Raw genomic sequence first — 21,669 nt, forward strand, 5'->3', positions numbered from 1 at the left:
AGGTTACACAAAGCAAGCAAGAACTACATATATGAAGTAGGACAGTGCAATTTAACCAATAGCAAGATCAGAAAAATAATTGTTGGCTTGCAGAAATGAAATGAGTATGAATACAGTTTTTCAAACACAATTGAAGCTGAGTTTTCCTGGGGAGCTTTTGTCCCTTAAGATGATTTTTCACACTGCCCAAACATTTTTCCGTAATAACATACAATTATTTCCTTTTCTACCTTTCCAAATCGTAATTAACCATTACAAGGAAAACAGCCTTATAAAGAGAGCTTTATAAATAGTGGAGTATGTCCCTTTTTAATGAAAAAACTAATCCAGTTAAAATCCAGTAGCATAGGAACTATATTGCACAGAAAAGCATGCCATCATGTTGATGTGGAAACCGACAGAAACCTCAGATATGCTAAGAAAGACGCCAGGCATGCAAAAGAAAATACTGTGGGGTATTAATGTTCATTTGTTCTAAGATTTCTGGGCCTCTTGAAAGTTGGTAGATGGAAGCTGGAAGAGACCACCGCATTTTTTTCCAAAAAAGGTATATTGATTAATTTGTGCCAAATATGCACTTGATCATTGTCAATGGAGCTGAATGAGCGAGAAATCGTTACCTGTGATGATTGCGGGGTCCATCCAGCTCCCAGGGCTGTCCCAATTCAGGCTGTCGGTTGTGGCAGTGTTGGACGTTGGTACACTGTGGTTGGCGTTGGAGGGGGAAGTAGCATTGGGCAGTCCACCAAAGTTGATGTTAATGTTCGGTAGAAGTGCCCTTAGCCCGTCCTGCCATTCCTTCATATTTAAACTCTCTACAGAACTGTTGTTGTCTGGGAGATTTATCAACAAAAAAAGAAAAAAGAAAATGAAAGATAGAAAATAAAAAGCTGAAGTTAGAAACAGATGCTGTTTTTAGTGAAAGATGGTGGCTCTCTAAGCATTTACAACTGTTTTTCTATCAAAAGAATGGGACGATGATAAAGATGAAGCTTCAGTGTTGAGCTGCTGTAGAATATAGAATTATTTAAACATCTAATGGCAAAAAAACTAAATGTTTCCCTACTAAATCTGGGCAGAAAGTCAATGGTTAAACAAAAGAATGAATCTTCCATTACTAGCAAGGAAAAAAATCACATCTTTTATATGAAAGCAGTCTTACTTATTGATAAATTTGTCTGCTTTGCTGAATGGTAGGGGTATTTAACAGTTTCCTACACAAAGATGATACAAGCAAGATTATAGAATCCTCACCAGAATTACAGCTATAAAACCTTACCAAATCTACCTTTTTTTAAAAAAAGAAAAGGTACTAAATACTGAAAGTGAGAACAGCCTGCTTTGTCTAAAAGAATGAAGAGAGAAGGACATTCTAACATTTTAAAGAAAGAATTAACAATCTCTAAAGTGGAAGACCAAATGCATTATCATACTAATCTGCAAAGCTGCACTAAGTCTATTTTTTAAGGAAGACAAATTTAGTGGCTATTTTAACAATAAAAGGAAACTTCCAACAATTTGATTTTTAATCTCTGAACTTCTCTCAAATATACAATTTAGAAAATACCCCATCAGACGTGGCAACAATCACTTGATTAGGTAGTATTGTATTTAAAATGGATTTGCCATAGTTATAGGAAAAATAGTTTTCAACAGTAATCAAACTAATGGAATATCTACATCTTAAGGAAGTATGCCCTCTTTCGGGGAAATCCCATAGGTATTCTTAGGGGACAAACCTCAAATGGTTTTTAATTGGGATTTTAAATTTTATGGATTTGGGGTTTTAAATTGGGTAGCCAGTGATTTAATTCTTTTAATTATCTTAACTTTTGCATTTGTATGTTTTTTAATTTTGGCTGTTCACCGCCCTGAGTCCCTTCTGGGAGAAGGGCGGTATACAAATTAAATTAATAACAATAATAATAATAAAAATATTCAAGAGTCATGTAGCTAGCCAGTGACTACCAAAATGTTTCATATATAGAACCTAAACAATGTGCTTTATTGTGTCCTTCACAAAACAAAATATAATCCTTCTATTTTGACCATAGATTCAGGGACTAATTCAATAAGTTTGTGTTCAACATATTCAATATAAACCTGAGTTATGTAATTCCACTCATTGCATTTCAAAAGTACAGACCAAAAGGACTAGAAAAGAAGGAGATCAGATTAGCGCTGCAGAATGATTTCTGATTCAGTTTACATATCCATGTATAAATTGTCCTTAACATTTCTTCTTTGACAGGAGGAAACTGAATTACTTAAGATGTCTTCAATTAAGATTTGTACCAATAGCCAGCTCAAAATACTTCTGAATCTTTATCACAAAACCATACAGTTATACTACATCTAGTATTTTGCAGTAAGTCATTGCTATTAAACATCTGAATACAAAAAATATTGCTGTTACCAATACATACATGATTAGTTTGATAGCTGAAGCTTTTTCAAGCTGACTAAACCTTCTCAAGAATTATTGAAAAAATTCAAGATACGTTGGTAAAAAGATCCTATAATGCAGATGTCTACTCTTCAATACTAGCTAGATACATCTGCAACTCTTTCCTGTACTCTTCTTCTTTTTTTTGTCTTATTATAAATTGAGAGGTGGGGAAAAGAATTGGAAATTTCACTTAAATCCAGAAATTATAACCGATATTTTAAATTATAATTTGTTCAGTTTAATTCTAAATAATTATGACTTATATTATCTGGAATATTTTATTTACTGACATACACAATGTTTAATATGCTTTTGTTTACAAATATTTTGTATTAATATTATTAATATTCCTTTTAATTTTCAGTCATAAAAAAGGTACTTATGAAACCCAACTAATTTGAAGTCAATATTGTTCTTAAAAATTAGTTCTTTCAAGTGTTGTTCATTTCTCCTTAGTACTTCGAAAATTAGAAAGACCTCCCTTTAATGCTGTGCTTCAACAGCATTAAAAAAGGAGAATTTAAAAAAAAAATCATTGTCATTATTTGTAGCCTATGACCAAACTTCCCTCATCTAGTAGATAAAAAACTGTAATGTTAGGAAGGAGATCTGTATTAAAAACATTTTATAATTATTACTGAGCATACACAATATTCAAAGGTTTTTGAGAAAAAAATGTCAGTGGGTCAGAAGTCAGTATGTTTGGATTCTTTGGTACTTCATATATATTTATTAGGATTGTAATTATTTCTGGAAACTCTAAAGATCTCTTGATAAAAGTATACTCTCGTCCACAGCTAATAATACAATTGTGTAATAGTTATTTGCTGTATTCACTAATTAAAAAGCTGTTCTTGACTTATAGTAGTATGTTTAGCGTATCCAAAAATAGTAGAAATAATATATGTCTAGTCTTAAATCTTTTTAAAGAAACTGTTAATTGTTAAGACACACTTGAAACAAATAAACAGTGAATCTACTGACAATAATTGGGCTATTATTACCATACTGGAAATTGAAGGTGTTATATCTACAGTTAAGTAGCAATATAACATTTTCTTTGTAAATAGAAAAGTGGAGACAAGAAAAGCACTTCAATGGAAAAACTGTTTGTCAACTCGCAAAGCATCCCTGGCCTGCTCTCGAGTTGCCATAGGCAGGAACTTTGCAACCGCAGCGAGGTAGCATGTCAGTCAAAACAAAAGCACATTCCATCCATATCTTGTCAAGGCTGTCTCCGCGGTTACCCACAGTGGCTGGAGGGGAGTGATCTCATTGGAGAATGTGACTGATGACACACCTTTGGGGAGGGGGGAAAACAGGGTCAGAGCCAGAACGAAAATTAAGTGGGGTCAGAGTTGGCTTCACTTGGAACATGCAAACATGAAGCTCCTAATAAATACCTAGATTTCTTTTGAAGCTTGGCTCGAGGATCATGATTTAATTAGGGCATCAGTCGGAACCCTGACAGCAAGCCAACTCTCTCAAAACTAATCAAAATAACCGGGACTCCTGAGTCCAGGGCTCTCCAGTCACTTTCCGACCTCTGGGCTGCATGGAGAGAAATTCAGGCTACCATGGCAGAAGGCAGACTATCCGAAGAGAGCCTGCTCTAGGCGACCCAGACAGAGGCAGAACTTGCCTCCACCCAGAGACTTCTAGGACTCAGCAGCCCAATCGGAACCGGAGTGCAGCCCTCCCTGACCATCAAAGCTGAGACGCTCACCCCAGCGACCAGAACAAAAAGGGATGAGTATTGGTGGAAAAAAATCCCTAAAGCAGCTGAGATTGAGTTCCCCTATCTTAGTGCCCAAGGCTGGGGAAAGTCCCTGAGCGAGCTAGAAAGAGTGGAATGGATGTAGCACTGGGCACAGGCCAGGCTCCCAAAGCCCCTGATGGAACCCTTGGGGAGATCCATAGAGCAGCTGAGGGAGGAATTTGACTGAGCCACACTTTGTGATGAGGGGCCATTGTGCCGCCCAAAAGAGGGGAATTGCAGTTGAGTCCTTTGAAGTGAGGAGACACAGACGGGAACACAGCCCCCCTTCTCCACCCACCAGAAGGAGAATGAGCCCGAGGCTGCAGCCAGTGCCTCCCCCACACAACAGGCAAGCTGCCCAGGGCAGGGGGACCCTCCCCTCTCTACAAACTAGAGCCGAGGAACACTGCCAGCCACACCAGTGCAGGCATACAGGGGCCAACATGAGGAGGAAGGAGCAGTGCTGAATGAGCCGCCCCGATTCAAAGGGAAATTCGATGGGGACTCAGATCAGCTGGCTCTATTCCTTGGCTGAGGTCCACCTAGAGAGCTATTTACACCTCTACTCATCCCACAGAGCCATGGTGAATACCATTGCCGAGGGGCTAGAGGGAGAAGCAATGGAATAGCTAGCAGCCCTCCACAAGAGGAGAGCCCCCCCAACTGCAAGATGTTGACAACTTCCTCTGACAACTAGAAGCAAGATTGGAGGAGGCAGAGGAGGATCTGTACGCAGAAGATGAGCTCCGAAACCTAAAGCAGAGAGGGCAACCCATTAAGGAACACATCTGTAAGTTCAGGAGAGTCGGGGGGGGGGCTTCCCCCTTTGCCAGAGCGGCTGTTAGTTCATTTTTTCAGAACAAGCCTGTATAAGCAAATTGCCCAAGTAACCGCCTATCAGGACATCCTGAACCGACTCTCTGAGCAGTTCCGAGTAGCCATAAAAGTCGATGGCAGATTGCACACCAATAACATGAAAAAGCAACCGGACACCAAGGAGAGAGGACAACCAGACCAGAGACCATCTGGCTGATGTGAGGCAACAGCACCACAGCCGGCCCCAAAACCAACTCTCCAACGAAGCCAGCTGAAAAGTTACAGATGCGGAGGGATAGGCCACATTGCATCAGCATGCATGACCCCAGCCCCGAAACCAAAGCCAGAGCCACCACCCAGGGTACAACCAGAACGAGGCCCCAGGCGTGCCACCGACATGTCCTAAAAAGCCCTCCAGGCCATAGAGGTCCCTCCCCACCCAGCTGAAGGGGGGGAAACTCCAGCCAACAACAACCAGTCGCCGGATTCCTATGGCAGCAAGGATGAAGGTGAAAATGACCCAATGGTGAGTGAACCGATCTACCCTTTCGTCCTCCCAATACGCCTCACAGCCCCCAAAATAGGAACCCAGGGGACTTTTCAAGCCCTAATAGACTCAGGCTGCACTAGATGCTTGATCAACCTAACCACGGTCCTGAAACTGGGGATTAGAGCGAAAAGACTGGCCACTCGATCAGGTTTGAACAGATCAATGGGTCCCTATTGGGGGGAGCCTATGCCACCCACCTGACCGAACCAGTGAAGCTAGAGCTAGCGAATCACTGGGAAGCAATTCGATTCATAATAGCCCCCAAAATGACAGACACGGTCATACTGGGATTCTTCTGGCTAGACAAGTGGGGCCCAACCATCTGGTGGCAAGGGCAACCGAATGTTGAGGATAGAGATGGACCCAGCCAAAGTACAAGCCGTCCTAGGCTGGCAGCCCCCTTACACCCGCAGATAGCTTCAAAGCTTCCTTAGACAGGCAATTCATCCCCTCCTTTGCTAAGATTGCTAAACCCATGACAGACCTCCTAAAGACAGGGGGCCCAGGGATGAAGCCCCCCCTAGGTCTCCCTACAGTGGGACCTAACCTGCCAAAAGGCATTCGAAACACTAAAAGAACTTTTTGCAAAGGAACTAGTGCAGAAGCATCCTGACCCTGAACAACCCTGCATTATCCAAGCAGACGCCAGTGATGTGGCAGTGGGAGCAGTGCTACTCCAAGGAAATAGAAAACTACAGCCCTGCGCCTAACCTCCCACAAACTCATGGACACAGAGAGGCGATGGGCCGCATTGGAAAAAGAGTCTTTTGTGGTAAGATGAACACTGCTAACCTGGTGCCACCTGCTGCAAGGGGGGCAGAGACCATTCGAAATCTGGACTGTAATAGACTTAGACTTATTCTCCAAGCAGGCACATTTCATACCCTGCAGCGGACTACCCTCAGCCCACCAGCTAGCCAAACTGTTCCTGAAGCACATCTACTGCCTGCATGGATTGCCACGAAGAATTATCTCAGACAGAGGGTTCCAGTTCACGGTTAGGTTCTGGATGGAGTTCCTGCGGTCCATTGGGTCATCCCAGGACCTTAGTTTGGCGTTTCATACGAGCACCAATGGGGGGGCAGAGAGTCTGAATGCCATGGTAGAACAGTACCTAATGTGTTACGTGAACTGTCAGCAGTCCAATTGACGGACCTCCTGCCTTTCGCTGAGGTCACGTACAATAATGCTGTTCACAGTAGCACGGGACTAACTCAGTTCAAAGTAGTGAGCAGCATGGACTTCATCCCAATGCCAGAATATCCAAGGGGTCCCCCTTCCTCAGTCAGCTTGACAGACTGGCTGTCAATGCTGAAAGCAACCTGGGAGAATGTCAAGGGCCTCAGCGTGTCACGTTATTGGCCTCCACATGGCCCGTTTTAGACCTGTTCCAGGCTGCGAGGATCGCCACAGCACATCATCGCTGATTGCCGCCTCTGCATGTCACATTTTTGACATCCGCACGCCCGTTTTGGCCTCCATGTATCACGTTTTCAACCAGTTCTAGGTGGCGGGGATTCCCAGGCCGAAAACGTGATGCACGGAGGCCAAAAACGCAATGCGCAGAAGCCAAAAATGCAATCCATGGAGGCTGAAAACGTGACGTGAGGAGGCAGCGATCAGTGGCGATGTGCTGTGGCAATCCCGGCAGCCTGGAATGGGTCTAAAATGGAGTGTGCGGAAGCTGAAAATGTGATGCACGGAGGCCAAAAATGTGATGCACGGAGGCGGCGATGGGCTGTGGCGATCACCGTAGCCTGGAACAGCTGATTGGCAGTATTCCGGGAGGCCGATCCAACCACCTATCAACTGCTCGTGCTGCGATAATGTGCTGAAGCTGACCAGGCTGTTTGCTGCAAGGACACTAGCCAGATGAATACCAATGGATGCTGGTAGGCGGAGGGGCTTTTTTCTTGTTTTCCTCCCCAAAAACTAATGTGCATCTTATACTCTGGAACATCTTATGGTCCGAAAAATACAGTACTTGAGGTTGAAACTCCCCAATAAGAAACTGGGACCAAAGTTCATGGGGCCATTCCCCATAGTGAACCCAGTCACAGTGCAATTAAAATTGCCCTGACTGCTAGGGAAGATACACCCGGTATTTCATAGCAGCCTCTTAAAACCTGTGGTTGGATCGACCCTGAAGCCATTACCCTGTGAGGCCCCGGACCATGAGATTATAGGAGGCCAAACCCATTCTGAGGTGCAACAAATCCTCGACTCGAGGTGGCACAGGAGACAGCTCCAATACCTAATCCAGTGGAAGGGCTACCCCTTATCAGAGGTGTCTTGGGTAAAGAGTAGGAACATTCAGGCTGACTGCCTCATAGCTAAATTCCACGCAGACAACTCAAACAAGCTTGGGGGGATGGGAATCGCAACCCTAAATCTATAACTGTACTCAAATTGTCTTTGCTTTGCACAGGTCGCCTTCAAGATGTGAGGGGAGCCGAATGTCAACTCGCAAAGCATTCCTGGCCTGCTCTCAAGTTGCCATAGGCAGGGAGAATGGGAAAACAAACTTTGCAGCCATAGCGAGGCAGCACATCAGCCAAAACAAAAGCACATTCCAGCCATATCTCTGTCAAGGCCGTCTCTGCGGTTACCCACAATGGTCAGAGGGGAGTGATCTCTACAACCCGCGAAATTGCTTCGTTGGAGAATGTGACTGATGACACACCTTGGGGGAAGGGGGGAAACAGGGTCGGAGCCGGAATGTAAATTAAGTGGGGTCAGATTTGGCTTCACTTGGAATGTGCCGACATGAAGCTCCTAATAAATAACTGGATTTCTTTTGAAGCTTGGTTTGAGGCTCATGATTTAATTAGGACATCAGTCAGAGCCTTGACACTGTTTTTAATAGGAAGCAAACGAGTAACAAAAATGTAAACATAGCTAATGTTTTGCTATATTTTAAACTGAACATGCTACATAAGAAATGCATATTTTAAAAATGGAAAAAGTATCAGTATACTAGAATAAGATTATGAAATCATTTGTTAAATATCATTGAGCTTTTGTAGAACAAAAACAGTTCTACAAACTTTTAAGAAATTGGTTTAGTAAATTATCATTAGTAGAAACATTTATATTTATTTTATATGAACAACCTATGCTAACAATTTGACAAGCATGAAGCATTAGATTTCCTTTACATTTCTACAAAAACCTTGCAAACAATCTGCACTGAAATACTAAATCTGCCAAAATTAAATACAACATAGCTCAATTTTTGACACGCTAGCTAAATCCAAATAAGGCTTTCTTTCAGACATGCTGAGAATGGTAGTGTTAATAAAGTGAATTTACCATGGGAATATTTTCCTACATGTTATTAACGAAAGGCTAGTAAAATCGACAAGCAAACTAATTCTTATGACAGATGAATTCATAACAAGTAATGTTTCAGGGTTGTTCTATAAATGTTCTATAAACATTAAAATAAAAGAATTAGATTTTAATACCTTCATTCTATATTATTGAAATTATAAGATACAGGTGCAATTAAGGTAATAAATCCCTTTAAAGCCCTGATCACAGTAATCATGGTAGTCCTTGATTTACAACCACAGCTGAACCCACAATTCTATTAAGTGAATTTTGCCTCATTTTATGATCTTTCTTGCCACAGATGTTAAGTGAATCACTGCAGTTCTTCAGTTAATTGAATCTGGCTTCCCTATTGCTTGTCAGAAAGTCACATGACCCTGGGAACCTGTAATCCTTATAAATAAATACATGCCAGTTACCAAGTGTCCAAATTTTGATCATGTGACAATGGGGATGTGGTTGTGAGTGTGAAAAACAGTTTTAGTCACTTTTTCAGGACCTTTGTAACTTTGAATGGTCACTAAATAAATGGTTGTAAGTCGAGAACTACTTGTATCCTTGATCCTTTGAATCAAAAAGAAAAAGTGAAAAAAACTAAACATTTCCTAAAAACATTTCTTATTGTGGCATCAGTTTATGCTTGATTAAAAAACTGAACAAGTTATTCCTTTTTTGGCAACTAGATATAACATTTAAACATTCAAGCTTTGATACACTACAAGGGCATAATTATACAGTTATCTCAGCAACAATATAGAATATAACAACTACATATGGTACATTTCACCGAAAGAGGGGGGAGGGGGATTAAACATCTATGTATGCAAATATATTTCTATATAAATGTACCAGAAAAGACATTTTAATTGAAGCATATTGATCTTCATAATGGAAGATTGTGTACCAGAGTTGATTAGCTGACATTAATTCTAAATTCACTTAGAGATTATTCTGGGCATAACTGATTTATTACTTGAAAACTTTTCTTTATTAACCATATGTGATAGAACACAGCTCCTAAGGACCAGTTTAATGATCTGCAAATCTAGATTATGCATGTAGACTCCTAATTCAGACTTCCCTCCAAACAAGAGGGGAGGGAAAATCCTACATAAAACTAGGTTTCAGAGAGAAAAGTCCAGTTTGTATGTATAAAATTCTTTCTTCACAAGGAACATTTTATGATCAATCATCAAACATTTGTGCCAACAATCTAGTGATGTGACCCAAGCATTATCATTATGATTATATATATTATATTAATTATATTATATTACATTGATTGTACGTTATACATACATCAGACATACATCAGACACTCAGAATAGCCATTTTCTCTAGCAACATATTGGAACAGTTGGGCAAGATGAGCAAAAACAAATCTCAGCATTGAGTACCTTCAATGAGGTAATTACTATTTTAATCCCTTCAATTACTTTAATTTAGTATCATACAGAAGGTGCCTACAACAGAATACAATGGTGAAAATTAAATGGATAGTCCATTACATAAACCAAGTGATTCTTTAACCATTATGTATTTCACCATTTTTCAGAAGAGAGTTTTCTATAGTCAAAGGTTGCACATGCGTGTTTCTTTCTTTCTTTCTGCTCAATACATAAAGAGCTTCAAATTATTGTTATAAGCAACCAAACTGTCACATAAACTTCCTTCTGTGTCTGAGGGAATCTGCTTGCTTAAATTCCAGTTAAAACTTAGGATATTTCCTTTTGGTGAGATGAACAGCTATATAAACTTGATTAATAAATAATGAATAAATATTTTAGTATTCTTGACTACTTAATGTGTTGCTTTATGGCAGATTGGGCAATTTATAATCTGAAACCCTCAGAATAGCTTGCAATTGCTATACACGTGAACACAGCAGCTCGAATCAACCCATTATAGGACGGAAATAACCTCATGATGATTATAGACTGTAGTTTACCAAGGTGGATTAGTGCCATTTGATAACCAGATATTTTTTAAAAAATTTCCAGTCTAGACTGAGAACAGGCTCCAAATCACGCATCCAACCAGCTTCTGCAATTACAGAAGGACTAGCACCTGAGTCTCCCTGCTCCTAATCCAGTGATCTAGTCACCACTCTGTACTGATTATGTGTATATTATATTCATATATGTATATACACACATACAACCTTAAACTAACCCCAAAGAATGCAACGTTTTGCCCAGCACAACAGACACAACCTCTCTTCAGCTGCCAGATTGATTTTTTTTTTTAACTGCAGACCCTATGATGAAAAAGACTGCCTATAACTTGATTTCCTTATAAATTGCAATGGCATACAAAATTTAAAAGTGTCTTTTGGTAGATTTATTTGCCAATGTGTAAGATTAGCAAGACTATACATGTTATAAAATTATGTTACGTTAGTACTACTATAGCAAAATCTGGGATTAATATTTTTAATTTATTCTTGTATGTTGCCATAAATCAATACAATTCTTGGCATATTTTAATATCAAGTTCAAAATTGTCTTCAATAATGCAGTTTGTAGGAGTTCATTTTATTTTCTCTCTTTGTAGCTTTCAGAGTACTCTGGAACTATAAATGTACAATTACCAACTCCACCACTCATCTGTAGTTAGTCAAGCCAACCTCTACAAAAGAGGAAAACACAATCCATCAGCCATGAAAACATTCAGACATTCTCCCTTCTCTTGTGAAAACAAGAGTCTCCCAGAAAGTAGAAAAACATTTTCAACCTATACATGATCTAAGCAAATGATATGTAATGATTTTATATTTTTGTAATATTTCATCATTACATGGGGAAGAGTTTCAGAATATTAAAAATATGTTAATTATTTTCACAGTATTTCTTAAAGGACATTTCATAATCTAATTTTTACTTTTTTAAACTCTTAGTGAAAAACATATATTAGAAAGAAATGCTTTAACATATTATCTGATTTTTTCCAATCCATTCTGCTAATGAGATGGAACTAAGGTTAAATTAAGAGATCTAATAACTAAATCTAATAACATGGGGGTTCTTGTAGACTCAACTCCTATTCAAAGAGCAGATGGCACTCATGGCTAATAGGATGTTCACACAGCTTCATATTGTGCACCAGTGGCTTCTTGTTCCTAGATCAGGAGGTTCTGCTCAGTCACTCATGCCCTGGTAACCTCCCAAATGGATTATAGCAATGAGTTTTACGTGGAGCTCCCCTTGAAGAATATCCAGAAGCTTCAGCTAGTACAGAATACAGTGACTTGGAAACTCATGTGTGCCCATGGAATGGAATATGTTACATCTTTGCTCTGTGAGCTGCATTTAGTTACCAGTTTTCTTCCAGGTCCAATTTAAAGTGCTGGTTTTCAACTTTACAGCTCCTAATGGCATGGGGTTTGGTTATTTGAGGGACTGCTTCTTCTCAATTACATAATTCTCATCAGATCCAGCAAAGGGGTACATTGCAAGTCCTGTCTACTAAAGAGCTACATCTTGTAGGATGCCGGACATGGAACTGCTCTTGCATGGCGCTTACCTTATGGAACATCATTCTCCTGAGGTTAGACTGGCTTCATCCCTGTTAACTTTTCACAAGTTCTCCAAGATTTAGCTGTGCCATTAGGTTCAGTGGCCCCAAGGGAATGGTGAGTTGTTGAGCTGGTCTCGCTGTTGTTAATATCTGTGACTCTCTCCTTGACTTTTAAAAGTTGTAATAATTATTTTATTGTTTTTATATTTTTTATGATGACTGGAGGTCATGTTTTGTCAGATGAGTAGCTATATAAATATGATGAATATAATTACTCACTAAACGAGCAAGGACAATGATCTTTTTGTCCTTGCTCTTTGAATAAAATTTTGAAATACTGCTTATTCTCTTGGCATATACTAAATAATGACAAAAATACCTTCCAATATTCATAACAATTAAATCAATTGAAGATGATTCAGCACCTAATGACTTCACAGGCTAATTAATTGAACTGATCTGAAAACGTAATTGTTTTAAATTTTATATACGTTCTAAAAATGCAGTCTATATCTTTTCCTGAACGCTCAAAAAAGTATGCATGTGTTACGATGAGCAAGAAAAATGCATTTTTCATAAAAGTGATGATTCCTGATTAATTTCAACTGAGGTTTCCTGATAACTTGATGTAAATACGGTCTATATTCCCTGCCAGCAGGCTTGCCTGCCTAACTAACTAGCTAACTGGCTGGCCACCCAATTTTATTAGCCAATCTCTCCAGAAGGTCTTTGTGGCATACAAAAGCAAACATAGGAGAAAGAAAAACATAATAAGGACAATAAACTCTAAACAATATTCAACTGGCAATGTGCTGCCGAAGGACAAAATCATAGATTATGCTGTCCCAGATAAAAGTTTAATTTTCTGAGTCATAGTGAGAGATACGTCATCTCACAGCACTATCTAGCACACAGTTTGTGCAATTAGACCATAAGCAGAGTTATCTGTACGAGTGAAAAATACATGAACTGGTTCTTAACAGGTCTTACAAAATGTTCTAGAAAAAATTCTGCAGAGATGATGACAATTTTAAAGTGCTAAGATTTTTTTAAATTAAGCAGAACTGCAATAGAGGAAAGATAACAAAGGATCAGTTAATCATGCTGAATGCAATTATTTATATTCTTTATTATTCTTATAGCACCAATGTTGTTATCTAGTTGGGTAATGAAACATCTGCAAGAAAACAACCAAACTCAGAGCGTACCAAAGATCCCACCACTATTATCTGTTTTATATACAATTGTCAACATGATAATAATATTTGTTGAGACTCTAGAAAGAGTGCAGAGAAAAGCAACGAAGATGATTAGAGGACGAGAGGCTAAAACATATGAAGAACGGATGCAGGAGTTGGTTATGTTTAGTTTAATGAAAAAACAACTAGGGTGACATGATAGCAATTCCAATATTTAAGGGGCTGCCACAAAGAGGAGGTCAATCTATTCTCCAAAGCACCTGAAATCAGAACAAGAAGTAATGGATGGAAATCAATCAAGGAGAGAACCAACCTAGAATTAAGGGGAAATTATCTGACTTAGGACAATTAATCAGTGGAATGGCTTGCCTTCAGAAGTTGTGGGTCCTCCATCACTGAAGGTTTTAAAGAAGAGACTGGACAACAATTTGTCTGAAATGGGTATACAGTCTCCTGCTTGAGCAGGGGGTTGAACTAGAATGACTATCTGTTACAGGTAGCACTCAGCTTACAACAGTTCATTTAATCGCCATCTGAAGCTACAATGGCACTGAAAAAAAGTGACTCATGACCATTTTGCACTCTTACAATGGTTGCAGAATTCCCTTGGACATATGATCAAAATTCAGATGCTTAGCAATTGACTCATATTTATGATGGTTGCACTGTCCTAGGGTCATGTAATCATCTTTTGCGATCTTCTGACAAGCAAAGTCAATGGGAAAGCCAGATTCACTTAACAAGTATGCCCAACAACCCACCCTCTGCTAGAGAGAAGTTCCCTGAGGATGAGCTCCAGCATGAGTCCAAAAGCTTGGAAGACTAAACCTCTGGTCCCAATGACCAACCCAGATTGGATCCTGCAATTTATTTATCTGATATGTTTCATTTAAAGTGTCACTTCCCAATACATTAATTCAGAGATTCCATGTTAACTTTACTGGAAAATCATACTACTGTAGATTTGTTTTTCTTTAGTTTTAGTAGGATTTGTACAATCATTACCTTTGTATCAGGCACACTTTGAGCTGAAGGAAATGACTGGTCCAAATGACAGAGAAAGGATCAAAATCTACCAATACTACTTGTAATGTCAAGGCATCTGGATTCCATATTTAACAAAATGTGGAAGGTTTCAATTATAGCACTAATTTGAGCATTTCCAGTTAGAAGCATTTCATCCTGGAGAGCTGATGAAAATGTTTTTCAGTCTTTATTTCACAGACATAAATAACTAAAGCGAGAAAAAAGCACAGCATTAAAAAAGTTGCTGCCATAAATGCACCAGCAATATAAGGCTAATACGTAATATTTTCCAAGTACATCAAAACAGTGCTTAGAGGCCTCTATCCTTCCTGCATTTTGAAAAAGCTTTTTTTAAAAAATATCTTAAGCATTTTTTAAAAAGTGTCCTTCAGGATTCCCAATTTCCATTTTCATCCCAAGGTCATTTACCAAATATAAAACCATGAACAATTTCATCACAGATGTACATAAAAGCATCTCAGAATTTCAAGATATTTTGATATTAAAACATTTTTGAACTATTGCTGTGAACATGCAACAAACAGCGATGGCTCTTTTTGACATTCTTAGTGCATTGATAATTTGCATTCATTTTCCTACTGAACTGTTCAGACACCTAACAAAACGGTTATTTCCCAGGCAGTCTTTGAATTCTCTATTTGAATAAAGTGATAAGGACCTAAATGGTAAAAGACATCAACATCTAAAATGATCAAGAAAATTGCTGTTTGTATTCTTCAGATGTGGAGTGAGAATTAAGGATGTCAATCCAATATATATGAATGGCACCAAAGTTAGTATATGCATGTATACAAACATATATATTAGTGCTATCTATCTGTATCAACTTTGTGTTTTAAAGCCTAGCATGAATCTGAGGGCAAGTATTAAAGGCAAGTATTCCAAGAGCTACAGAAAAAAAGATCATGGAGATTTTTTAAAATCAAACACTCTTTGCAATATGAAGCTGGAGCTTAATATGGTGAAGGAAATGCTTTATCTATATGAGGCCTAAATCTAAATGAGGCCTAACTTCAATATTTTTCATTCCCTCCAGCAGTACTTGCTAATATCAAAGAAAGCAAAGCTGAACATTATGAGGCTTGGGAGAAACATTACTGTATGTTTAATTCTATTGTACATTTTTGTGATAAAGATGTAAGACATTTTGACCTTACTCTAATTATAAGGATGCTACTAAACAAAACCTTGGTGCTTTCTTTATTAAACTAAATCACACAACTAAAAACAGAAATATTCTTTAAAAATCATCCAAACATCACCAAGATAAGATTAACATATCACTTAAACGTCATATAAAAATTGGCTTTGTTTAGCAATTCACCTAGCACAGCTTATATTAATGCAATTGTAGGTTCCCACTGCAAGACACTAAAATCAACAATTTTAGTATTTAATACCCTCAAATGCCATGATCTGCAAACTCAGGTAAAATGAGTTCTTTAATGTAAACCATATCCACTACAAAGATGTGAGATACCCATGATCTAAAAATAGCTAATGTTTGACGTAAAAGAAGAGTGTGGGAGATATATTGGAAGCTGGTGTTCCCCAGGGCAAGAATGTTGGCTATATCAATAATTAATCCACCTAGCACTAAGTATGAAAAATACAAAGCAAGGTATTCATTAACCTGTGGATAAAGCAGGAGAAAGAAGCACCAGGTATAATCTGTAGAGAATATAAGAAGAAACTTCATTCTCATTTGGAGAGAGGACAATCAACTGTCAAAAATAAAAAGTATCTTTAATCTAGTGTCAATAAGAATTCTTAACAAGCTGGGCTGAATATGAACCAGCTAAAGGAAAGAACCTTGACACAATGTAAGGGATGTGGTCAAGATTTTGTTTTGTCTATTGTGTCTCCTTGCAGTTTTTGTGTTTCTCCTGATTCGAACTGAATGATTTGATATGTGTTTTATTATTTGTAAATTCTAAAGGCTATACTCTGTAGGCAAGTATGAGCAGGCAGCTTTAGTTCATTCAAAAACAAACAAAATAAATTAAAAATATTCATCTTTTGGATACTATAAATAACATTTAGAGCTTGTGCAGGTACTGGCATTTAACTGTGTTGTCAACCTGCTAAATGAACTTTAATATTTCTATTGATATGTAAATTTTCCAGAGCAATAAGTCTTATTAACATTTAGAGCCACATGCATCAATTGGCCACCAAATGATCCAGCAAATAAATTCTTGCCCTAAGGATGAATGGTAGAAAATGAGTAAATAAATGTGTGTTGGCTCTTGAACTGGAATTTTGCCTGTACTGGGCAATGTTTGAATGCTGGTTTTTGAAATTGTAAAAACATTAATGAAATTATATACTTTAAAAAGTACTGTACTATAATTTTACATATTTATATAACACATAGTCAAAATCCCCTGCCTAGACAAAATAAGCAGATGAATATGCAAGTCTGATGCTTTACTCTGGCAAGCTTCTCTGTTTAAATGACGACACTACATAATGTTCAGCATTATGTCAATGTAGTATCTAATACACCGCAGACCCTGAATATCTAATTATTACACTAGGCAACATAATTGCTTTCTGACAGTTAAGATAGTGCCCCTCTTTTAGAGTCAGTCATGATAAAGAAGTAATGAATTACATGTTCCCCAATATCTGCAAACATTCAAGCCTGAACGTAGCTAATAGCTAAATAGACATACTGTATCCCAGGCTCAATGAGAAGTAAGAGCTAAGGAAATATTAATGATTTATCCAACTTATATAATTACAGCTGCTGAAGATTACAGTATGGATTTGAGTTATTGCTTTTTCTCTCCTACTTACATTTGTTGCAGAAGCCAAACCAAGGTCCAGAATGTCATGGATTCTTGGGCAAGTAAAGGAAGATTTAAAAGAAGACAAGTGTTCCCTTTGGAAAATCCCAGTTGCATAAAATATATTTTCAGGCATTGCTCAAAGCATGGATTGAAAACATCAAGCTCCTCCTCAAAAACAAATTACTTCTGAGTGAATTTGAAACAGAATTATGTACTAATGATGAACATGTTATTGCTAAATTGTATAAACTTTTGTTGAAATATGAGACAAGAAAAACAAATGATAAAATAGGACAAGTAGGACATATGCGATTGAAAGGATTGAAATTTACATTATGTTCCAGTCGTAAAGAGAATTTTTATAAAATTTATTTTGATAAAATAATATATCATTGATATCTGTCATCTATAATATATAAAGGTATTTTGAGTAGCTGGAAATCACATTAAGGGACATTCTATCTTGTTTGGTAGACATATTAAAAAACCCAAAACAAATATGTGAATTAATTCAGAAGATTCACAAATATGTGAATTAATTCAGAAGATTTTAGGATTCAGAATTTGCAAAGATGGCTAAATTAACTGCTTTGATCAGAGAAAAAACAGTATTTACGTTTATGGTTGCCTGGAAACCCTTTGAAGACTTTTCCATGAAACAGAAAAAAAATGCAACTATGATTTGTGGCTTTGAGGATTAGAAAAGAAATCAGATAATAAAAAAGTTGAGGTTCTTTTGTGATTACAGTGTTAAGAGATACAGCAGCATAGATTTCTAATACGTGTTTTGGAAATTTGTGTGAAATACAAGAATGCTACATTTTACTTCTGAATATTGTGTGAAGTACAAAACTGCCAGCTTTCAGTTCTGAACATTGCTAAAAGGTCTGTTTAGTTACCATGCAGATAAGCGATTGATTATGTCCCATCAATTTTGTGTCAGCTCTTAGCCATCAGATAGTTTTTTTTCATGTCCCTAAACAGGCTATCAGGTATGCAGACAGGTTTGGCAATAGTATTAAAACGGAGGAAAAAAATCTGATCTTGCTAGACCACTGCAGAAATATTTTGATCATATAGTACTTTTATTTAGCTTTACAAAAAAATTTCACAGGAGAACTGGAGAAAAATAGATGTCTTGGAAATAAAATGGGCAAAGAAAGAAAAAAGACAGGAAAGAAAAAGGAAACCCACAGATTAATTAAGTAGGAGAACAATTGCTCAAAGTGAAAAAATATACTGTTTATGTAGATTCAATCCTAAGAGTGACAAATCTGGAACTGTATGAACCAACAAAACCATATACGTAAAGTACACATTACTAAAAGTTAAATCAATAAAACCTAAAGTGCTGTTAAGAAGCACTTAACTGCCAGCTGCCTGCAATTATTGCAAGTTCAAATCTCACCAGGCTCAAGGTTGACTCAGCCTTCCATCCTTCCGAGGTAGGTAAAATGAGGACCCGGATTGTGGGGGCAATAAGCTGACTTTGTATAAAAAGAACACCGCTTGGGGGGGCCAAAAAAGCCCTACTACGCAGGTATATACAAAAGTATGAAGGCTATTGCTTAACGCATTGTAAGCTGCCCTGAGACTTCGGAGAAGGGCGGCATATAAATAGAACTAATAAATAAATCGAACCAATAACTTATGGTAATTATTGAGTTATTTTTTATTACTGTTCAAAACTGCTTAAAAACTTTTTTAGCTGAGGTATGACTACTGTGTAAAAAGAGTAGTAAAGCATTCTAGGAGCTCATATAGTCTGTAAGAATTTTTTAAAAATCCTCTATATTGCAAATGTGTTGTTCCTATAGAAAAAAAGCTACTTTCAATATAATAAATTTTCCCAGATAGTAAATGAATTGTTACAAAAGATGAACTATAGGTCTCATGCTCCTTAATATGAACTTGATGAAGCATGTATTAGCAAGTGAACATAGCAGGTCACAGAGTTGTCACAGAGTCACGCTAGATATATTATGAAATGTAACATTAGATTTTTATGGTGAACCTGAATTAGAACTAGTGATGAAATTGCCCTTAAAAAGACAGAATTAAATAGTCTACTGTCCAATTAATCATAGTTTCACCCTTTCTAGTGGAAATCAGCATAAATCCAAGGAGAATAAATTCTCTGGTGAACAAAAACACCCATGTCTAACCTGGAATAAATGTGTTCGAACATACATTAATGGCATTAAATTACAGTAGATTATACTAGATCAGAATGGCACTTTTTCCTCATCCTTTTTTCAAAGAATCAAATCTATTATGGCAAAATCGTCACTTTAACTGGAATCTAAGATTGTATAATCTTGACGTAAGCCTTTAAATTCGTAACATAAAGTTTACATTCTACAAGCAAAAGAGAATCTTTTTCTCTTCTTGGTTAAAATGAATAGGAACAGTTCTTAATGAACAATAGTGAAAATAGTGAATTTCAATTCTTTGCTTGCCTATTTTTTAAAAAACCTGCATCTCTAACACTTTCCACTAGGGGAATAACAAAGAGATTGAAATACTTTTTAAATGTAAGTGATTTGTATCGATTTAATCACATTTTATTGGCTTTTTTAAAACAATAAAACACAAATTAAGGAATGAATGCACAAATAAAAGAAGTCTGGAGTACTCCAGACAGGAACAAAGAACATCAAATTATTGAAATGCTAGAATACACCCTGATTCAGAAGTGGATACAACTCTAACAACTTCAAGGCTGACAGTCATCTCCCAATTATATCTTATATAATACAAAACATATAGCACTGTAGAAAACAATTACATGTAGTTTATTTTGGGAAAGATTAAACGTGTGGGAAAACCACATATATATCGTACCTGTATATTTGGGCAGGTGGCAAATGAAAGTATGGTTGTACAATGGATATAAAAATGCAGTTTTAAAATACAGAGTACATGTAAATTTATGTTGCTAAATGGATTTAGAATTATCCAAGCTTCTTAAATATAATACTTTTATTTTGAGGAACAATGGTTTAATAAATTCTGTAGATCCAAATGAGAATCAATGAATATATAGAATATTGCCCCATAAGAATACCTTTCTCCTAACTTTGCCTTTAATATTAATGGAAGTGAGATATATCCGAGCTCAGGATTGAATATACCAGTGGTGACATTGAGACACAGCCTATTCCACTCAAGCTGGTGTTTATTTTTTGGTACAGTCCTTCTTCCTAAATCATATTTCATTAGGACAGGGTTCTCATTAAAATCAGCAATCACTCTGTAATCATGAATCTTTTCTTTTTAATGTTTATACAGACTCTGGATACTGGAATAAAATACAGTAGATATAAAAAGTCTACACACCCCATTAAAATACCATGTCCTTGAGATGTACATTTTTAAAAATCAAGATAAATCACTTCAGAATTTTCTCCCACAATTCAATTGAAAAATAATCTTTCAGGGGGAAAATGAGAAAGTTACAATAATGTGGTTGTAGTAGTTTGCATATCCTCTTATAAGTAGGGATGTGAGTGTGTTCAGAATTAACTAATCATATTAAAAATTATATTAAATAGTAGTTAGTACATACCTGCCACCAGTTAAAGTGACTCTGATCAAACCCACAAAAAGTTCAGTTGTTCTAGTTGTAAGAGTTTTGTGACATTTTCTCAGCTGCCTCTTATAGCGATAGCTGTGGTCTGCAAAGAGCTTACAAAGGTTGCTTTGTAAACTCTTTGTTGGAACATATCAGTCAGGAGAAGGGTACAAAAAATTTCCAAGGCATTGGATGTACCATGGAACACAGTGAAGACAGTCATCGACAAGTGGGGCAAACATGGCATAACAGTGACATTACCAAGAACTGGACGTTTCTCCAAAATTGATGAAAAAACAAGGAGAAAACTGATCTGACAGACTGCCAAGAAGCCTATGGTAGCATTAAAGGAGTTGCAGGGATTTCTGGTGAGTATTGGTTATATACTACATGTAACAACAGTGTCCCGGATTCTTCATATGTCTGAGCTGTGGTGTAGGGTGACAAGATGAAACCTTTTCTTACAAAGAAAAACATCCAAGCCCAGCTACATTTCCAAAACCTACATCCAGTCTGACAAAAGCATGTATGAAAATGTGTTATTGTTTGGAGAGACCAGGGTTGAATTTTTTGGCCATAATTCCCAAAGGTATATTTGGTGCAAAAAACATTGTGCATCACCAAAAGTACA

At 37.4% G+C, this 21,669-nt stretch overlaps 1 protein-coding gene across 17 annotated transcripts in view; it reads right to left on the minus strand.

Annotated features, from left to right (window-relative positions):
- The window catches only part of CNOT4 (CCR4-NOT transcription complex subunit 4), a 94,709-nt gene that overhangs the window by 23,220 nt on the left and 49,820 nt on the right, over positions 1 to 21,669 (minus strand). For 8 of the 17 annotated variants that reach the window (XM_087873931.1, XM_087873929.1, XM_087873930.1 and 5 more), the window contains one exon: positions 621 to 833. The exons of the other annotated variants lie outside the window; for them this stretch is intronic. In XM_087873931.1, the coding sequence (XP_087730057.1) occupies positions 621 to 833 (213 nt within the window). The remainder of the gene's footprint in view (positions 1 to 620; positions 834 to 21,669) is intronic. 17 annotated transcript variants of the gene reach the window in all.

The sequence above is a fragment of the Pantherophis guttatus genome, chromosome 7 (genome assembly GCF_059756535.1).
Source record: "Pantherophis guttatus breed Tessera chromosome 7, ASM5975653v1, whole genome shotgun sequence".
Lineage (NCBI taxonomy): Eukaryota > Metazoa > Chordata > Lepidosauria > Squamata > Colubridae > Pantherophis > Pantherophis guttatus.